The sequence below is a fragment of the Myotis yumanensis genome, unplaced genomic scaffold (assembly GCF_028538775.1).
Source record: "Myotis yumanensis isolate MYYU_CA2020_CCGP unplaced genomic scaffold, mMyoYum1.0.hap1 SCAF_11, whole genome shotgun sequence".
Lineage (NCBI taxonomy): Eukaryota > Metazoa > Chordata > Mammalia > Chiroptera > Vespertilionidae > Myotis > Myotis yumanensis.
In genome coordinates, this window is record NW_027223762.1 from 71,026,817 (window position 1) to 71,041,798 (window position 14,982).

The 14,982-nt window shown below is 41.2% G+C and overlaps 1 protein-coding gene across 1 annotated transcript in view; it reads left to right on the plus strand.

Annotated features, from left to right (window-relative positions):
- MGAT4A (alpha-1,3-mannosyl-glycoprotein 4-beta-N-acetylglucosaminyltransferase A) overlaps window positions 1–14,982 on the plus strand; it is a 104,395-nt gene continuing 89,413 nt past the window's right edge. Inside the window, exons 1-2 of the mRNA XM_070429878.1 lie at window positions 1–78; window positions 6,911–7,204. Of these exons, the coding sequence (XP_070285979.1) occupies window positions 7,111–7,204 (94 nt within the window). The 5' untranslated portion in view covers window positions 1–78; window positions 6,911–7,110. The remainder of the gene's footprint in view (window positions 79–6,910; window positions 7,205–14,982) is intronic.

Sequence of the window (14,982 nt, forward strand, 5' to 3'; positions counted from 1 at the left end):
CGCCCGGCAGCGGCGGCGGCGGCGGCAGCGGCGGCAGCCACAGCAGCCTCGGCGGCGGCCGCGGATGGAGCGGCCAAGGTGAGGGGCTCGCGGCGCCCGCGGGGGGCGGGCGGCTTGGGGCGGGCGGCGCCGGGCGTCTGCGCGGAGAGGCGCGGGGCTGAGGGGCGGCGGCGGCGGCTGGGCTCCGAGGCGCGGGGGTCGCGGCAGATCCACCTGCTGGTAACGGAACCACCCGCGCTGCGGCCCGGCCGGGAGCTCGTGCGCCCGGGGCTGCTGCGGGGCCGAGCGGGGCGGGGTGGGCCGCGGGGCGCGGGCGGGGCGCCCTGGCCGCTCTGCCAGCCCCGCGCCGCCGCCGCCGCGGCGGCCCCTCGGTGCTGCGCGCTCTCGGGTGGCGGGCCGGGCTCCTGGTGCGTCCCCAGCCCGGTCCGGCGCGGCGAGGTTGGTCGACTTTGGGGGAAAGTGGAGGAAAGAGTGGTTCTGGGGGGTGCAGAGAGGGAGCGAGAGTTGTCCGTGGACGGAGCGGGGCTGCCCGAGGACCCGCGCCCGACGTTTCCACGGGGCGGCGGGGCAGGTGGGGTGGGGGCGCGGCGGTCCAGGGCCCGGGGAGGGGCCGCTCCCGCCGTGGAGAGGAGGCGTGCAGCCGCGGTAGCGAATTTTCCTGCAAAGTGATGGTCGGGTGTCAAGGAGCAGCCCAGTCCCCCCGCCCCACACACTCCTCCCCCGCCCCCACCTAAGGATGAAGCTGCGCGCGGGATCCTCAGGTGGCGTCCAGGTGATCGCCCTGGGCGCACCAGGTGTGTCTGAGGGCGAGCGTCCGGCCGGCAGGCATCCCGCTCCGCGCCCGCCCTTTCTCGCAGCGTGTTCCCGGAGCCCGTTCGTTGCTTACAACCCAGATTGCGAAATGGGAGCAGGCAGGACGCCTGCGTTCAGTGCTTCCCATGGAGTTTGCTGTTGTGCTTTTGCTGTTGGACGAATTCCGCTATAGGATAATGACAACGCTGTTCGTTTGAGTGTAGAACCTAGATTTAGGATCAAATAATATCCGTTGTGTGGTGTGTGCTTCCTTTTCTGAATGTTTTAAAAACTAGTTGCACCAACCAGGGTACCGTGGCGTTGGTTTCTTTAGCTCACGCGTGTAAGTCTGAAAACGCACTGGATGATGAAGGTATATAAGCTGTATTTAAAAAAAAATACGAATTCTTTTATAAATGTAAAATAAGTGAATTTTAACATAACTGCTGTGAGTTTACATCTTGGATTTCATGATTGTGCCTTTTCCTTCCGGCACAGTCATGTTCAGCAGCAGTGTTCTCAGCTATGGAACATTGAATTTTTCAGAGAACACCTTAAAATAATTAATTATCTAATAATAAAATACAGGACTGCAGCCCTTGAAGATCTGTTAATAAAACACTTTTTTTTTTCAGCCTAAGATCTACAGTTGAAAATTCCATTCATTTTGGTCAGGATGGAGAAAATGACTAGTAGTTTTAGCCACTCCTTTGTTGTTAAGGATTCAAATGTGTCAAGTGGTAGTCTCAGAATAAAATTTTTGTGAATGTGGACATTTTAAAATATAGGTCACATTGTCTCCTGTTTGAGGTAGTTGGTCAATCCCGAGGGTTTGGCCAGCCCGTGAACTGCCTCCTTGGTTATGAGTGCCGAGAGATCATTAGTTTTGCCCTTGTCCGGAGCCTTCACTTATGCTGTGCAGTTAGACTTCACGAGTTCGGAAACCCTAATTAAAAATGTGTGACTACATCCTTCCTGTGTAAAATGCTCTTGTAGTTCTCTTGCAGAATTTCAGGTCTTATTTGTTAGTAGAATTCATTATAAATATCTTCTTTAAACCAGAGCTTAATAACTTCCCAGAAACAATATTTAATATTCCTTATGTTTTTCAAGAGTATAAATATATAGTCTACTTTGCTTTTAGAATTCATTCATTTTTGTCTCTACCCATTTGTACTGAATTTTATCATATGAGCTTTATTTTTATTTTTAATAAAACTAGTTTTAATTATCCTTCATTTTATGATTTTTCTGCTTTTCTACTTCCCCATAATTATTATTAATTGAATGTTTACTCTAACCTATGCATTTTTAGATCTTTTACCAGGACATATCCTTCCTGCAGTTAGGTAGAGCTAAGTATATACCAACAGAAAGTAATACACATTTTTTTTTATTGCTTAAATTATTACAAAGAGTAAGTAATACACATTTTTATATGATGTCATACCAGGATTAAAATTAGAAGTTATATACTTCACTTCTCTTTTTATCATCAGAACTCATTATTGCGTGCTTATTGATATAAGACAAGATATTAGACACTTGACGGAAATTAGTTGAAATTATAGACTACCGCCATGAAGATTTTAAATGCTGAACTGTAGACATGGGCATATATGACGTTAACTTGTCTTACTATAGAAGGTGAATAACTGAGTTTGGAAAACAGTGATAACTTGTAAGTGAGAGTATCTTTGGAGTTCCTTGTTTTCAGATAGTCAGAGTAAGCAAGGAAGTGGTTGTGGTGGTAGTGGTGGGGGTGGGGGTAGTTCTTTGCTTCTAGAATATTATACCACAGTTAGAGCTGCTGGCCAGGGAGGATTAACAGGCATGCCTGAGAGCGTGGGCGTGCACGTGCTTACGCACCACTAGGGGAGGGGTTGGCCAAAGACTACAGGAAGTGAGAAATTTCTTCCAAATTTTAAGTTTAAACGTTGGGATTTCTTATGAATTTTGCAGCTTATTTCGTAATAGATCCATGTTTGTCAGAGAATATAAAATGTTTTTAAATTCACTCTTCAACTGTTGGGTAAAAATTAGCACTTTGGGAACATTCTTCATGTAACCTGAGACTTGGGAGTATCCCTGGCACTTCTCTTCCTCCCTGGGTAGGTGCAGGTGGCTGAGTTTGAGAGGCAAAGGGTCTGGTAGGTAAGAAAGAGCATAGACTTTGGAGTCATACAAATTAGGGCTGCCTTTGGGTTCATTTTCTTGTGTGTAAAATAGGGTTTATAATGCCTGCCTCATAGGATTCTGTGAAGATTTAAAACACAGAATGGCCCAAGCACATATGAAACACTCAGTGAGTTGTAGTGTTTATCGTTATTACTAATACTATGCCCTAGTGATCTTTTTTCACTAGAAGAGATTGCTAGTAATGTTCACTTTTACAAAGTAGCTGAGATGGTAGTTTCAGAATTGCCTATAAATGGCCGCTTTAATCAGCCCTATCCTTCTACTGAGGGAATTGTCCCTTGGGCTTGGCAGGCCTTTTTGGAGGTGCATTAACTCACCACACTAGAGTGTAATTTAGTATATTGTGAAGTGCATCTTGTGGTCCCCTTGACGCCACCAGGAATCAAGGCACATCTGAGTGCTCGACATGCCCCCAGGGAATGAGATCTGCTATGCAGAGAGTGGATTGAACCAGTGGCTGGCTGTAGGTTTTTTTGTTTGGTTTTATTTTTAATACAGTTAACATTTATTGAGAACCTATTATGTGCTAGTCAGCGGTTCTCAACCTGTGGGTCGCGACCCCTTTGGCGGTCGAACGACCCTTTCACAGGTGTCGCCTAAGACCATCCTGCATATCAGATATTTACATTACGATTCATAACAGTAGCAACATTACAGTTATGAAGTAGCAACGAAAATAATTTTATGGTTGGGTCACAACATGAGGAACTGTATTTAAAGGGCCAGAAGGTTGAGAACCACTGTGCTAGGCAGTTAATGCTCAAGTACTTTTAAGGACTTCATTTGATTCTACTTTTTTCCCCAACAGTTTTATTAGGTGGGTGGTGATCACCTGGTTTTCCAGAGTTTACAGCAATGATAAGTAATGGGGTCTCAGTCATACAATATCCTGGTTGGATGGCTGCATTTTTTTTAAACCCCTAAACAGTCCTAATTTACATCCTGGGAGTATGTTAATCACAGGAAATACTACATTTATTCTCTGATGATGGTACATAGCAATAACAACTGTACCCTTTTAATGATTTATGGTAACATGTGAAAGGAGCCAGGACAGGTTGCGTTTTATGAATGAAAAGGTAAGGCTGAAGAGAAACCAAGATGGCGGCATAGGTAAACACCGGAAATCGCTGCCTCGCACAACCACTTCAAAAATACAACTAAAAGACAAAACAGACATCATCCAGAACCACCAGAAGGCTGGCTGAGTGGAAATTCTACAACTATAAGGAAAGAGAAAAGCACACTGAGACTCAGAGGAGGTGCGGTGCAGAAGTAAAGTGCAGAGGTACGGAGGCGCACGTGGAAAGGGCTGGCAACTGAGGATGCAGTTGTCTTTTTCAATCGGGAGGGAGTCACAAACTCCTGACTGCTCTGAACTCCAGTTCCAGGCGAGTCTCTGGGGACCCAGATTCATACGGGGAGAAACTGGACTGTTTTTCTCTCAGAGGTGCTTGCAGCGATTACCGCAGGACACTGAGACCTGGGGCCTCTTAAGGCAGGGCTGAGGATCAGCCATAGCTGTTTGCTCCGCCCTGTTGATTCCCTAGACCCCGCCCCACACAAGCTGTGCACAGAGGCTTTTACATGTGAATGGCCTGGCCCTTTGCAATCTGAAAATTACCTAACAAACTGCAGCTGGGTCAGAGAGACCCAGAACATCCAAAAGAAGGCCCAAGGCCCCACAGCAGCTTGCATTGCTTCACAGCTGGGCCTCATCTGGACACCTCCAAACCCCAAATAAAGAAGAGGAGTCTGCAGATCTCTCTGTAGCTCCTGCTAGGTAGCCTCAGGCAGAGGCTAAATTAGCACCTCCTTAGAGATCCAAGTGCCAGTGTACCCAGTGGTCAGAGTGGAACCATCCAGATTACAACTCCTCAGATCCATAAGGTACACACTCAGGGGGCAGACTCAGTAACCACCAAAGCCCCACTGAAGCAAGTCTTGCCCCATAAGGGTGTCTCTAGCACAGACGTTCTCCCACTGCAGACACAGCTGATTCTCACAGCCAATTGGCCTGGAGGTCAATTCCTCCCAGTGATACCTACAACAACCAAGGCCTAACTACAACAAGACTGTGCACAAAGCCCACAAAGGGGTGCACCAGGAGTGTCCACCTCAGGTAATTGGGGAGGCTGAGCCACTGGGCCCTATAGGACACCTAGCATAGAAAGCCACTCTATCAACACAGGGAAGCAGCCAAAATGTGGAGACAAAGAAACAGGTCACAAATGACAGAAATGGAGGAAAGCAAACTACTGGATATAGAGTTCAAAACCACGGTTATAAGGTTTTTGAAGAATTTTCTAGAAACCGCCGATAAATTTAGTGAGACCCTCCATAAATCTAGTGAGACCCTCGAGGATATGAAAAAGGACCAACTAGAAATTAAGCATACACTGACTGAAATAAAGGATATTATACAGAGATCCAGCAGACTAGAGGATTGCAAGAATCAAGTCAAAGATTTGAAATGCGAAGAAGCAAAAAACACCCAACCGGAAAAACAAAAAGGAAAAAGAATCCAAAAGTATGAAGATAGTGTAAGGAGCCTCTGGGACAACTTCAAGCGTACCAACATCCGAATTATGGGGGTGCCAGAAGAAGAGATAGAGCAAGATATTGAAAACCTATTTGAAGAAATAATGACAAAAAACTTCTCCTACCTGGTGAAAGAAATAGACTTCCAAGTCCAGGAAGCGCAGAGAACCCCAAACAAAAGGAATCCAAAGAGGACACACCAAGACACATGATAATTAAAATGCCAAGAGCAAAAGACAAAGAGAGAATCTTAAAAGCAACAAGAGAAAAACAGTTAGTTACCTACAAGGGAGTACCCATACGACTGTCAGCTGATTTCTCAACAGAAACTATGCAGGCCAGAGGGAGTGGCAAGAAATATTCAAAGTTATGAATAGCAAGAACCTACAACCAAGATTACTTTACCCAGCAAAGCTATCATTCAGAATTGAAGATCAGATAAAGAGCTTCACAGATAAGAAAAAGCTAAAGGAGTTCATCACCACCAAATCAGTATTATATGAAATGCTGAAAGGTATCCTTTAAGAAGAGGAAGAAGAAGAAAAAGGTAAAGATAAAAATTATGAACAACAAATACATATCAACAAGTGAATCTAAAAATCAAGTGAATAAATAATCTGATGAACAGAATAAACTAGTGAATATAATAGAATCTGGGGCATAGAAAGGGAGTGGACTGACAATTCTTGGGGGGGAAAGGGGTGTGGGTGCGGGAAGAGACTGGAAAAAAAATTGTACACCTATGGATGAGGACAGTGGGGGGCGGAGTAAGGGCAGAGGGTGGGGTGGGAACCGGGTGGAGGGGAGCTAAGGGGGGGAAAAAGAGGAACAACTGTAATAATCTGAACAATAAAGATTTAATTTAAAAAAAGAAAAGAAAAGGTAAGGCCTATATAAGGGACATACCTTCCCATGTGAATAATGATGGAGCCAGATCTAGGACCCAGGTTTTTTGATGTTGTAGTCTGTCACTTTTCTTAATGTTTTTTAGAACAGCTATTGTGCTGTAGGAAAACTGAGGATAGTGAAGATTATGTTACTCAGGAACCATTGTGTGATCATTAGAGTTCTCAGCATGGAATCTGGCTTATTGTATATTTAATGAACCCACAACTTCCCTTCTTAAATAAGTAATCATAACTTTCTTTTCACAGACAAAACCAAACCAACAAGGAGGGAATAGTTTGATGCTTTATTCCCCTGAAGCAAAGAAGCCTATAATCCTAGTATATGAATGAGTGGTTTAGGTGTGGGAATAATCTTCATAGATACAGTTTAGCCCCGCCAAAAGTCTATTTGTAATGGTGACCAATAAATGAAGAAAGCAATATTTTGCGTTACTGAACAAGTTTTTCCTTCCTGTTTTCCTCTTGGATAGGAAGAAAACCCGAGACATCAACTTATGAAGACTGTGAAGACAATTCTGAATAGCAGGAGTGACTGGTGTTGCTGTCAAACTTACTCTGCAGAGCATCTGAAATGAGCCTATCTTATTGATTGTTTTCATTGGCCCAGAGCCAGGAGTACTGGATTCAGTTGACTTCGTAAATGTATGAACCAGTGTGATGGTGAAATGAGATGAGGCTCCGAAATGGAACTGTAGCCACCGTTTTAGCATTTATCACTTCATTCCTTACTTTATCTTGGTATACTACATGGCAAAATGGGAAAGGTAAGGAAAATATTTCTAAAAATATGCATGTAATATTTTAGGCTTTGTGCTTTGTTAATGGTGCATAACTACTTAGGTTAAATACCCCAACGGTCTGCATGTTGCACGCTGTCTGACAGTTTCTTTCTGATATAAAAATGAAACAGTATTCTTGGACACAGGAGACAGACTTTCTAATTTGAATGGGGTTTGTTTTGGTTTTGGTTTCTTATAATTGCACTTGGAGAAGCAGATACTGATCAGTGGTTTATATTATACATGATAGCCAAGTGGTATAATAAATACTTTTGTTTTGGCACATTATTTTTATTACTAAACATCATAAATGTTTAATGAGCATCCTTGTACTGGATGTTGTATAAAATGCCTAAGAGAACTCAATCAGTGACTCCATGAAATTTACATGCTAATTATACTAATGATTTGGTGCTGTGTAGTTAATGATTTAAACTGCATGTGTTAACAGATTGCTCTTTAGACAAAAGTATTTATGAAGTAGATGAGAAATTCTGTTTAGAAAAATTTAAAAAAAAATTTTTAAATTAATTGTATTAGACTGTTGAATTGTGTTTTAAAGGAAGGTTATCTGTTCAGTGATTGGAACTATATACAGATAATTAAAATTTTTAAGAGAAATTATTTGGCGTTAATTCCTACCCATACTTTTTACCTTATAATAATCTAAGGAATGTTGAGGGCAAGAAAGATGGATGTGTTGAGATAAATGCATATTTGGTTTGTTAAAGTCCAATTAGAGCAGTCATCATCACCTGGTTATTTGATAATGCTGTTGCTGGCATTATTTTATTGACTTTTACAAAGATAACTGAAAAGATGGGTTCATGACTTACTTTTTTTCTGATGTGTGTATATAGATATGCATATTTATATATTTATACATCTCTGTGAGATATGTATAAAATAAGCTAATATAAGTGAAGAACATGTGCTCTGTGTTTGAACAAATATGGTGTTATTTTTCTCTTCTGTGTACTGGGTTCTAATTTGGGGGGGACTCTTTGGGGACAAATGAATGAAAAACTTGAAGACCTTTCTTCTTTGTGAACTAATTTAAGTATTTTTTATTTTATTTATTTAAATTCTTTATTGTTTGAGTATTACATAAGTTTCCTTTTCCCCCCCCATTAACCTCTCCCTTGCCGTCCCACCACCCAGCACATGCCCTCACCCCTCTACTGTCTGTGTCCATTGGTTATGCTCATATATGTGCATACAAATCCTTTGGTTGATCTCTTACCACTACCGCCTCACCACCACCACCACCCCCACCTCCACCCCTGCCTTCCCTCTTAGGTTGGACAGTCTGTTCGATGCTTCTATGACTCTGGCTCTATTTTTGTTCATTAGTTTATGTTGTTCATTATATTCCACAAATGGGTGAGATCATGTGATATTTATCTTTCTCTGACTGGCTTATTTTGCTTAGCGTAATGCTCTCCAGGTCCATCCATGCTGTTGCAAATGGTAAGAGTTCCATCTTTTTTACAGTATTCCATTGTGTAGATGTACCACAGCTTTTTAATCCACTCATCTGCTGATGGGCACTTAGGCTGTTTCCAAATCTTAGCTATTGTAAATTGTGCTGCTATGAACATAGGGGTACATATATCCTTTCTGATTGGTGTTTCTAATTTCTTGGGATATATTCCTAGAAGTGGAATCACTGGGTCAAATGGGAGTCCCATTTTTAAATTTTGGAGGAAACTCCATACTGTCTTCCACAGTGGCTGCACCAGTCTGCATTCCCACCAGCAGTGCACGAGGGTTCCTTTTTCTCCACATCCTCGCCAGCACTTGTTATTTGTTGATGATAGACATTCTGACAGGTATTTTGATTTGCATCTCTCGGATGATTAGTGACTTTGAGCATGTTTTCATATGTCTCCTGGCCTTCTGTATGTCCTCTTTTGAAAAGTGTCTATTTAGGTCCTTTGCCCATTTTTTGATTTGATTGTTTACCTTCCTTTTGTTAAGTTGTATGAGTTCCCTGTAAATTTTGGAGATTAGACCCTTATCAGAGATAACATTGGTAAATGTGTTCCCCCATGCCGTTGGCTTTCTTGTTGTTTTGTTAATGGTTTCTTTTGCTGTGCAGAAGCTTTTTATTTTGATGTAGTCCTGTTTAATTTTCTCCTTAGCTTCCATTGTCCTAGGAGGTGTATTGGTAAAGATATTGCTACGAGATATTTTGCTGCCTGGTATTTTGCTGCTTGTGGATTCCTCTAAGGTTTTTATGGTTTCCTGTCTTACATTTAAGTCCTTTATCCATTTTGAGTTTATTTTTGTGTATGGTGTAAGTTGGTGGTCTAGTTTCATTTTTTTTCATGTATCTGTCCAATTTTCCCAACACCATTTATTGAAGAGACTGACCTGACTCCATTGTATGTTCTTGCCTCCTTTGTCAAATATTAATTGAGCATAATGGCTTGGGTTGATTTCTGGGTTCTTTGTTCTGTTCCACTGGTCTATATGTCTGTTCTTATGTCAGTACCAGGCAGTTTTGAGAACAGTGGCTTTGTAATATAGATCAATATCTGGTATTGTGATCCCTCAAACTTTGTTCTTTCTTAGGATTACTGTGGCTATTCGGGGTCTTTTTTTATTCCATGTGAAGTTTTGGAGAGTTTGTTCGAGGTCTGAAATATGCTGTTGGTATCTTAATGGGGATTGCATTGAATATATAGATTGCTTTGAGGAGAATGGACATTTTAATGATGTTGATTCTACCCATGTCATGAACATGTTATATTCTTCCTCTATCTCTTTTTTCAACGTCCTGTAGTTTTCTGAGTACAGGTCTTTTACCTCCTCAGTTAAGTTTATTCCTAGGTATCTTAATTTTTTTGTTGCATTGGTAAATGGGATTATTTTTTAGTTTCTCTTTCTGTGAGTTCATTGTTGGTGTATAAAAAAGCCATAGAATTCTGGGTGTTAATTTTGTATCCTGCTAAATTGCCGGATACAATTTAGCAGTAGTTTTTGATGGATTCTTTAGGATTTTCTGTGTACACTATCATGTCATCTGTGAATAATGACAGTTTTACTTCTTCTTTTCCAGTTTAGATGCCTTTTATTTTTTCTTCTTGTCTGATTGCTGTGGCTAGCACTTCCACTATGTCGAACAGGGGTGGTAAAAGTGGGTATCCATGTGTTGTTCCTGTTCTTAGGGGAAATGTTTTTAGTTTTTGCCCATTGAGTACAATGTTGGCTGTAGGTTTGCATATAAGGCTTTTATTATGTTGCAATATGATCCCTCTATTCCCACTTTGCTGAGAGTTTTTATCAGGAAAGGGTGTTGGATTTTGTCAAATGCTTTTTCTGCATCAATTGATGTGATTATGTGATTTTTTTCCTCTCAGTTTGTTTATGTGATGTATAATGTTTATTGATTTGCAGATATTGTACCATCCTTGCATCCCTGGAATAAATCCCACTTGGTCATGGTGTATGGTCTTTCTAATACGATGCTGATCTGATTTGCTAGAATTTTGTTGAGGATTTTAGCATTTATGTCATCAGGGATATTGGCCTGTAATTTTCTTTCTTTATCTGGTTTTGGGATTAGAGTAATGCTGGCTTCATAGCGTTTGGAAGTATGCCTTCCTCTTGAATTTTTTGGAATAGTCTGAAAAGGTAGGTGTTAGTTCTTCTTTAAATGTTTGGTAAACTCCCCTGTGAAGCTGTCTGGTCCAGGGCCTTTGTTTGCTGGAAGTGTTTTGATTACTGTTTCAATTTTGTCAGTAGTTAACGGCCTATTCAGATTTTTTTATTCTTCCTGATTGAGTTTTGGAAGCTTGTATTTTTCTAGGAATATGTCCATTTCGTCTAGGTTGTCCAGTTTGTTGGAATAGAGTTGTTCATAGTATTTTTTTTATAATCCTTTGTATGTTTGTTGGGTTGGTTGTTAGTCCACCTCTTTCATTTCTGATTTTATTTGGGTCCCCTCTCTTTGTTTCTTGGTGAGCCTGGCTAGGATTCATCAATCTTGTTTATCCTTTCAAAGAACCAGCTCTTGGTTTCATTGATATTTTGTATTTTTTTTTCCTTTGGTCTCTATGTCATTTATTTCTGCTCTAATTGTTATTATTTTCTTCCTTTTACTTTGGGCTTTTTTTGTTGCTCTCTTTCTAATTTAAGTTGTAGGATTAGATAATTTATTACCATTTTTTCTTGTGGTTTTTTTTTTTTTTTTGAGGTAGGCCTGTAGAACTATGAACTTCCCTCTCAGGACTGCTTTCACTGTTTCCCATAGATTTTGGATTGTTGTATTTTCATTGTCGTTTGTTTCCAGGATGTTTTTTATTTCTTCTTTGATATCTTAGTAACATAATCATTGTTTAAGCACATGCTGTTTAGCCTCCAAGTGTTTGCTTTTTTTTCGTTGTTTTTATTGTAGTTGGTTTCTAAGTTTATGCCATTATGATATGAGAAGATGCTTGATATGATTTCTATCTTCTTGAATTTGAATGGACTTTGCCTGTGTTCTAACATGTGGTCTGTCTTTGAAAATGTCCCGGGTTCATTTGAGAATAATGTATATTCTGTAGCTTTGGGGTGCAATGTTCTGAAGATGTCATTTAGTTCCATCTGATCTAGTGAGTCGCTTAGGATTACTGTTTGTTTGCTGATTTTTTGTTTAGAGGATTTATCCAGTGGTGTCAATGGGGTATTAAAGTCCCCCAGTTATCAGAGTTATATCCTCTTGTTGAATTGTCTCCCTTTAGTATTATCACTTGGATTGCGGGAAACGAGTTAAGTCGGCTCGCGTGAATCGCGCGTACTCCGCGGGAGCCGTCTTAACTCGGTTCATATAGATTTGCGGTGGAGTGCGGGAAACGTGTAAACTCGGGCCGATTGTAACTGCGTATTACCAAATATTTGTTTGTTTGCCGTTCACAAAGATACCTACCTGCGTATGCGAACCGTTTCATACCCATACTTCGAACCCATACTTCAAAAGATATAGGCATTTTAAACTAACTCTGATTTTGCGCGGGAAACCTAAATAATTGCCCGCGCCATCTTATATTTTGGCGGGAAATTCACCCGACACCGTAGTGTTATGAAGTGGCCCTCCTTAGCTCTAGCTATGGCCTTCACTTTGAGGTCTATTTTGTCAGATACAGTGGGGCCTTGACTTACGAGTGCCGACTAACAAGTTTTTTGAGATACCAGCTGTCTCTCAGCCGATTTTTTGCATTGAGTTGACAGAGTAATTTGAGTTAACGAGCTCCTAAAGGAGCTCGGTCTCAGTACGAATTAAACTTGTAAGTCAAGGCCCCACTGTATAAGTATTGCTACCCCTGCTTTTTTGTCATTTCCATTTGCCTGAAAAAATTTTTTTCCATCCCTTCACTATGGGTCTGTGTGAGTCCTTTGTTCTGAGATGGGTCTCTTGTAGACAGCAAATATATGGGTCATGTTTTCTTATCCACTCAGCTACACTATATCTTTTGATTGGAGCATTTAATCCCTTTAGGTTTAAGGTTATTATTGATAGGTACTTGTTTGTCATCATTTTTTTTCTTTATGCCTGTGTTCCTTCTTCCCTTTCTATGTCTTCTTTTTACAGTAGTCCCTTTAGCACGTCTTGCATTGCTGGCTTGATGGTAATAAACTCCCTTAGCCCTTTTTTTGTCTGTGAAGCTCCTGATTCCACCTTCAATTTCAAATGATAGCCTTGCTGGGTGTAGTATTCTTGGATTCAGTCCCTTGCTTTGCATCACTTGGTATATTTCATTCTATTCCCTTCTGGCCTGATGTTTTTCTGTTGAGAAATCAGTTGACAGTATAATGGGAGATCCCTTGTAGGTAACTTTCTGTCTCTCTCTGGCAGCCTTTAAGATTCTTTGTTGTTGATGTTTGCCAATTTAATTACGATGTGTCTTGGTGTCGGTCTTTTCGGGTTCATCCTGTTTGGGACTTGGTGTGCTTCTTGGACATGTGTGGCTTTTTTCTTCCTAGTATCAGGGAAGTTTTCTGTCATTATTTCTTCAAACAGGTTTTCTATTCCTTGCTCCACTTCCTCTCCTTCTGGCACCCCTATTATGTGGATATTTTGTTTCGTGTTGTCCTAAAACTCCCTTAGACTCTACTCTTGCTTTTTAAGTTTTCTTTCCAGTTGCTGCTGTTCTTGGGTGGTTTTTCTACCTTGTCTTCAAACTCACTGATGCAGTCCTCAGCTTCTTCTAGTCTGTTAAAACTTTCCATTGTCTTCTTTATTGCAGCTAAGTCATTCTTCATTTCCTCTTGATTCTTACACATGTTGACTTTGTCTTCAGCGTCCTTATAACCATTGCTCTGAATTCTTTCTCTTACGAATTGCTTGTCTCCATTTCATTTTATTTCCTTTTCTGGTGATGCCTTCTTTTTTTTCTAATGGGGTTTTTTTCTTTGTCTCCTCATTTTTGCTCTTCCCTTGTGATTGTTTCTGTATATTAGATTAAACTGCTATGCCACCTAGATTTTTTGTTTGTTTTATGTAGTAGATGTTTTGTGGGACCCAGTGGTGCAATCTCTCCGGTCTTTTGGGCTGGGTAATCTAGGGATGCCCCCTATTTGGGATATTTAGGTTCTCGTGGTATAGTTGGGTATTGAGTGTTAGTGTCCTGTTCGTGGATGGAGTCTCCTCTCAGGGTATCTGATTATGTGGCTCGCTCTGTACCACATTGACCAAAGAGCATAAAGTATAACTCGACAAAACGCGACTCAAAGGAAACAAAACATGAATGTACTCACAACATCAATAACCCCAATATAAGTGACCATCAAAGAAAAGAGAATTAGGAGAAAAGAGAGCAAAAGTGATATCGAGAAAAGAAAAAACGGTAAGAGAGAAAAGAAAAAGGAAGAAAAAAAACATATGGGGAGAAAAAAACACAGAACAAACAGATAAACCAAAAAAATGCAAACAACAAACACCCAGAAAAAAAAGGGGGGAGGGCCAGAATCTGTAAAAGCAGAGTTTATGTACAGAAAGTAAGGTTAAGGAATTGAATAAATATGGGGAGGATCTTGGTTCAGTATAGAGGAGGTAGGAAGAGAATGAGTGGATAAGAAGAAAAAAAAAATTTAAAAAATAACCATGAAAATACAAATTGAATGAAGAAAAAATGCTATAAAAATAATAAAATAAAGAAAAAAATTGTAAATACAAGGTTAAAAAAAGAAAATAAAAAAGTGAAGTATTGTTTGTTTCAGCTGAGTTTTAATGCCCCATGGAGGCTGGTTTAAGATTCCATTCTTTGGTTCTTTCTGCCACTTCTCAGTTTCCTGTTAGGTAGTCAGCACCATGTTGAAGTTCCAAGTGAACCACTGCTCCTCTGTTTGTGTCTATCTCCACAGCCTTGACTGCAAGCAGGTGGGACCAGTCTGCCCACCTAGCCTGTCTGCCTGCTTTCAGTCTTAATCTCTCAAGCTGTTTCTGACATGGCTGTAGGTAGGGAGGGTGCTGTATTGCTTTCTGGGACTGAACGGCCTCTCTTCAACCTAATCCCTGAGGACTCTTTGGGGCTATCCAGAGTTTTTGTGTCCTCTGTACCACTCAGAGTGTGGTCTGGGTGTGGCTGTATCACCTTTCTTGAGGCTGCTGGGAGGGGCTGGTTTTTAGGAGAAAAATGGCTGCTTGGTCCGGACGGTCAGGAATGTCCCAGTGCCGGATTCCTATTCACCTCTCCCTGACCCGCTCTCCTCCACAGCCTCTCCCCAGACTTCACAGTCTGCACCTCCACCTGCACCTCAGCCATTGGTGAGTGTTT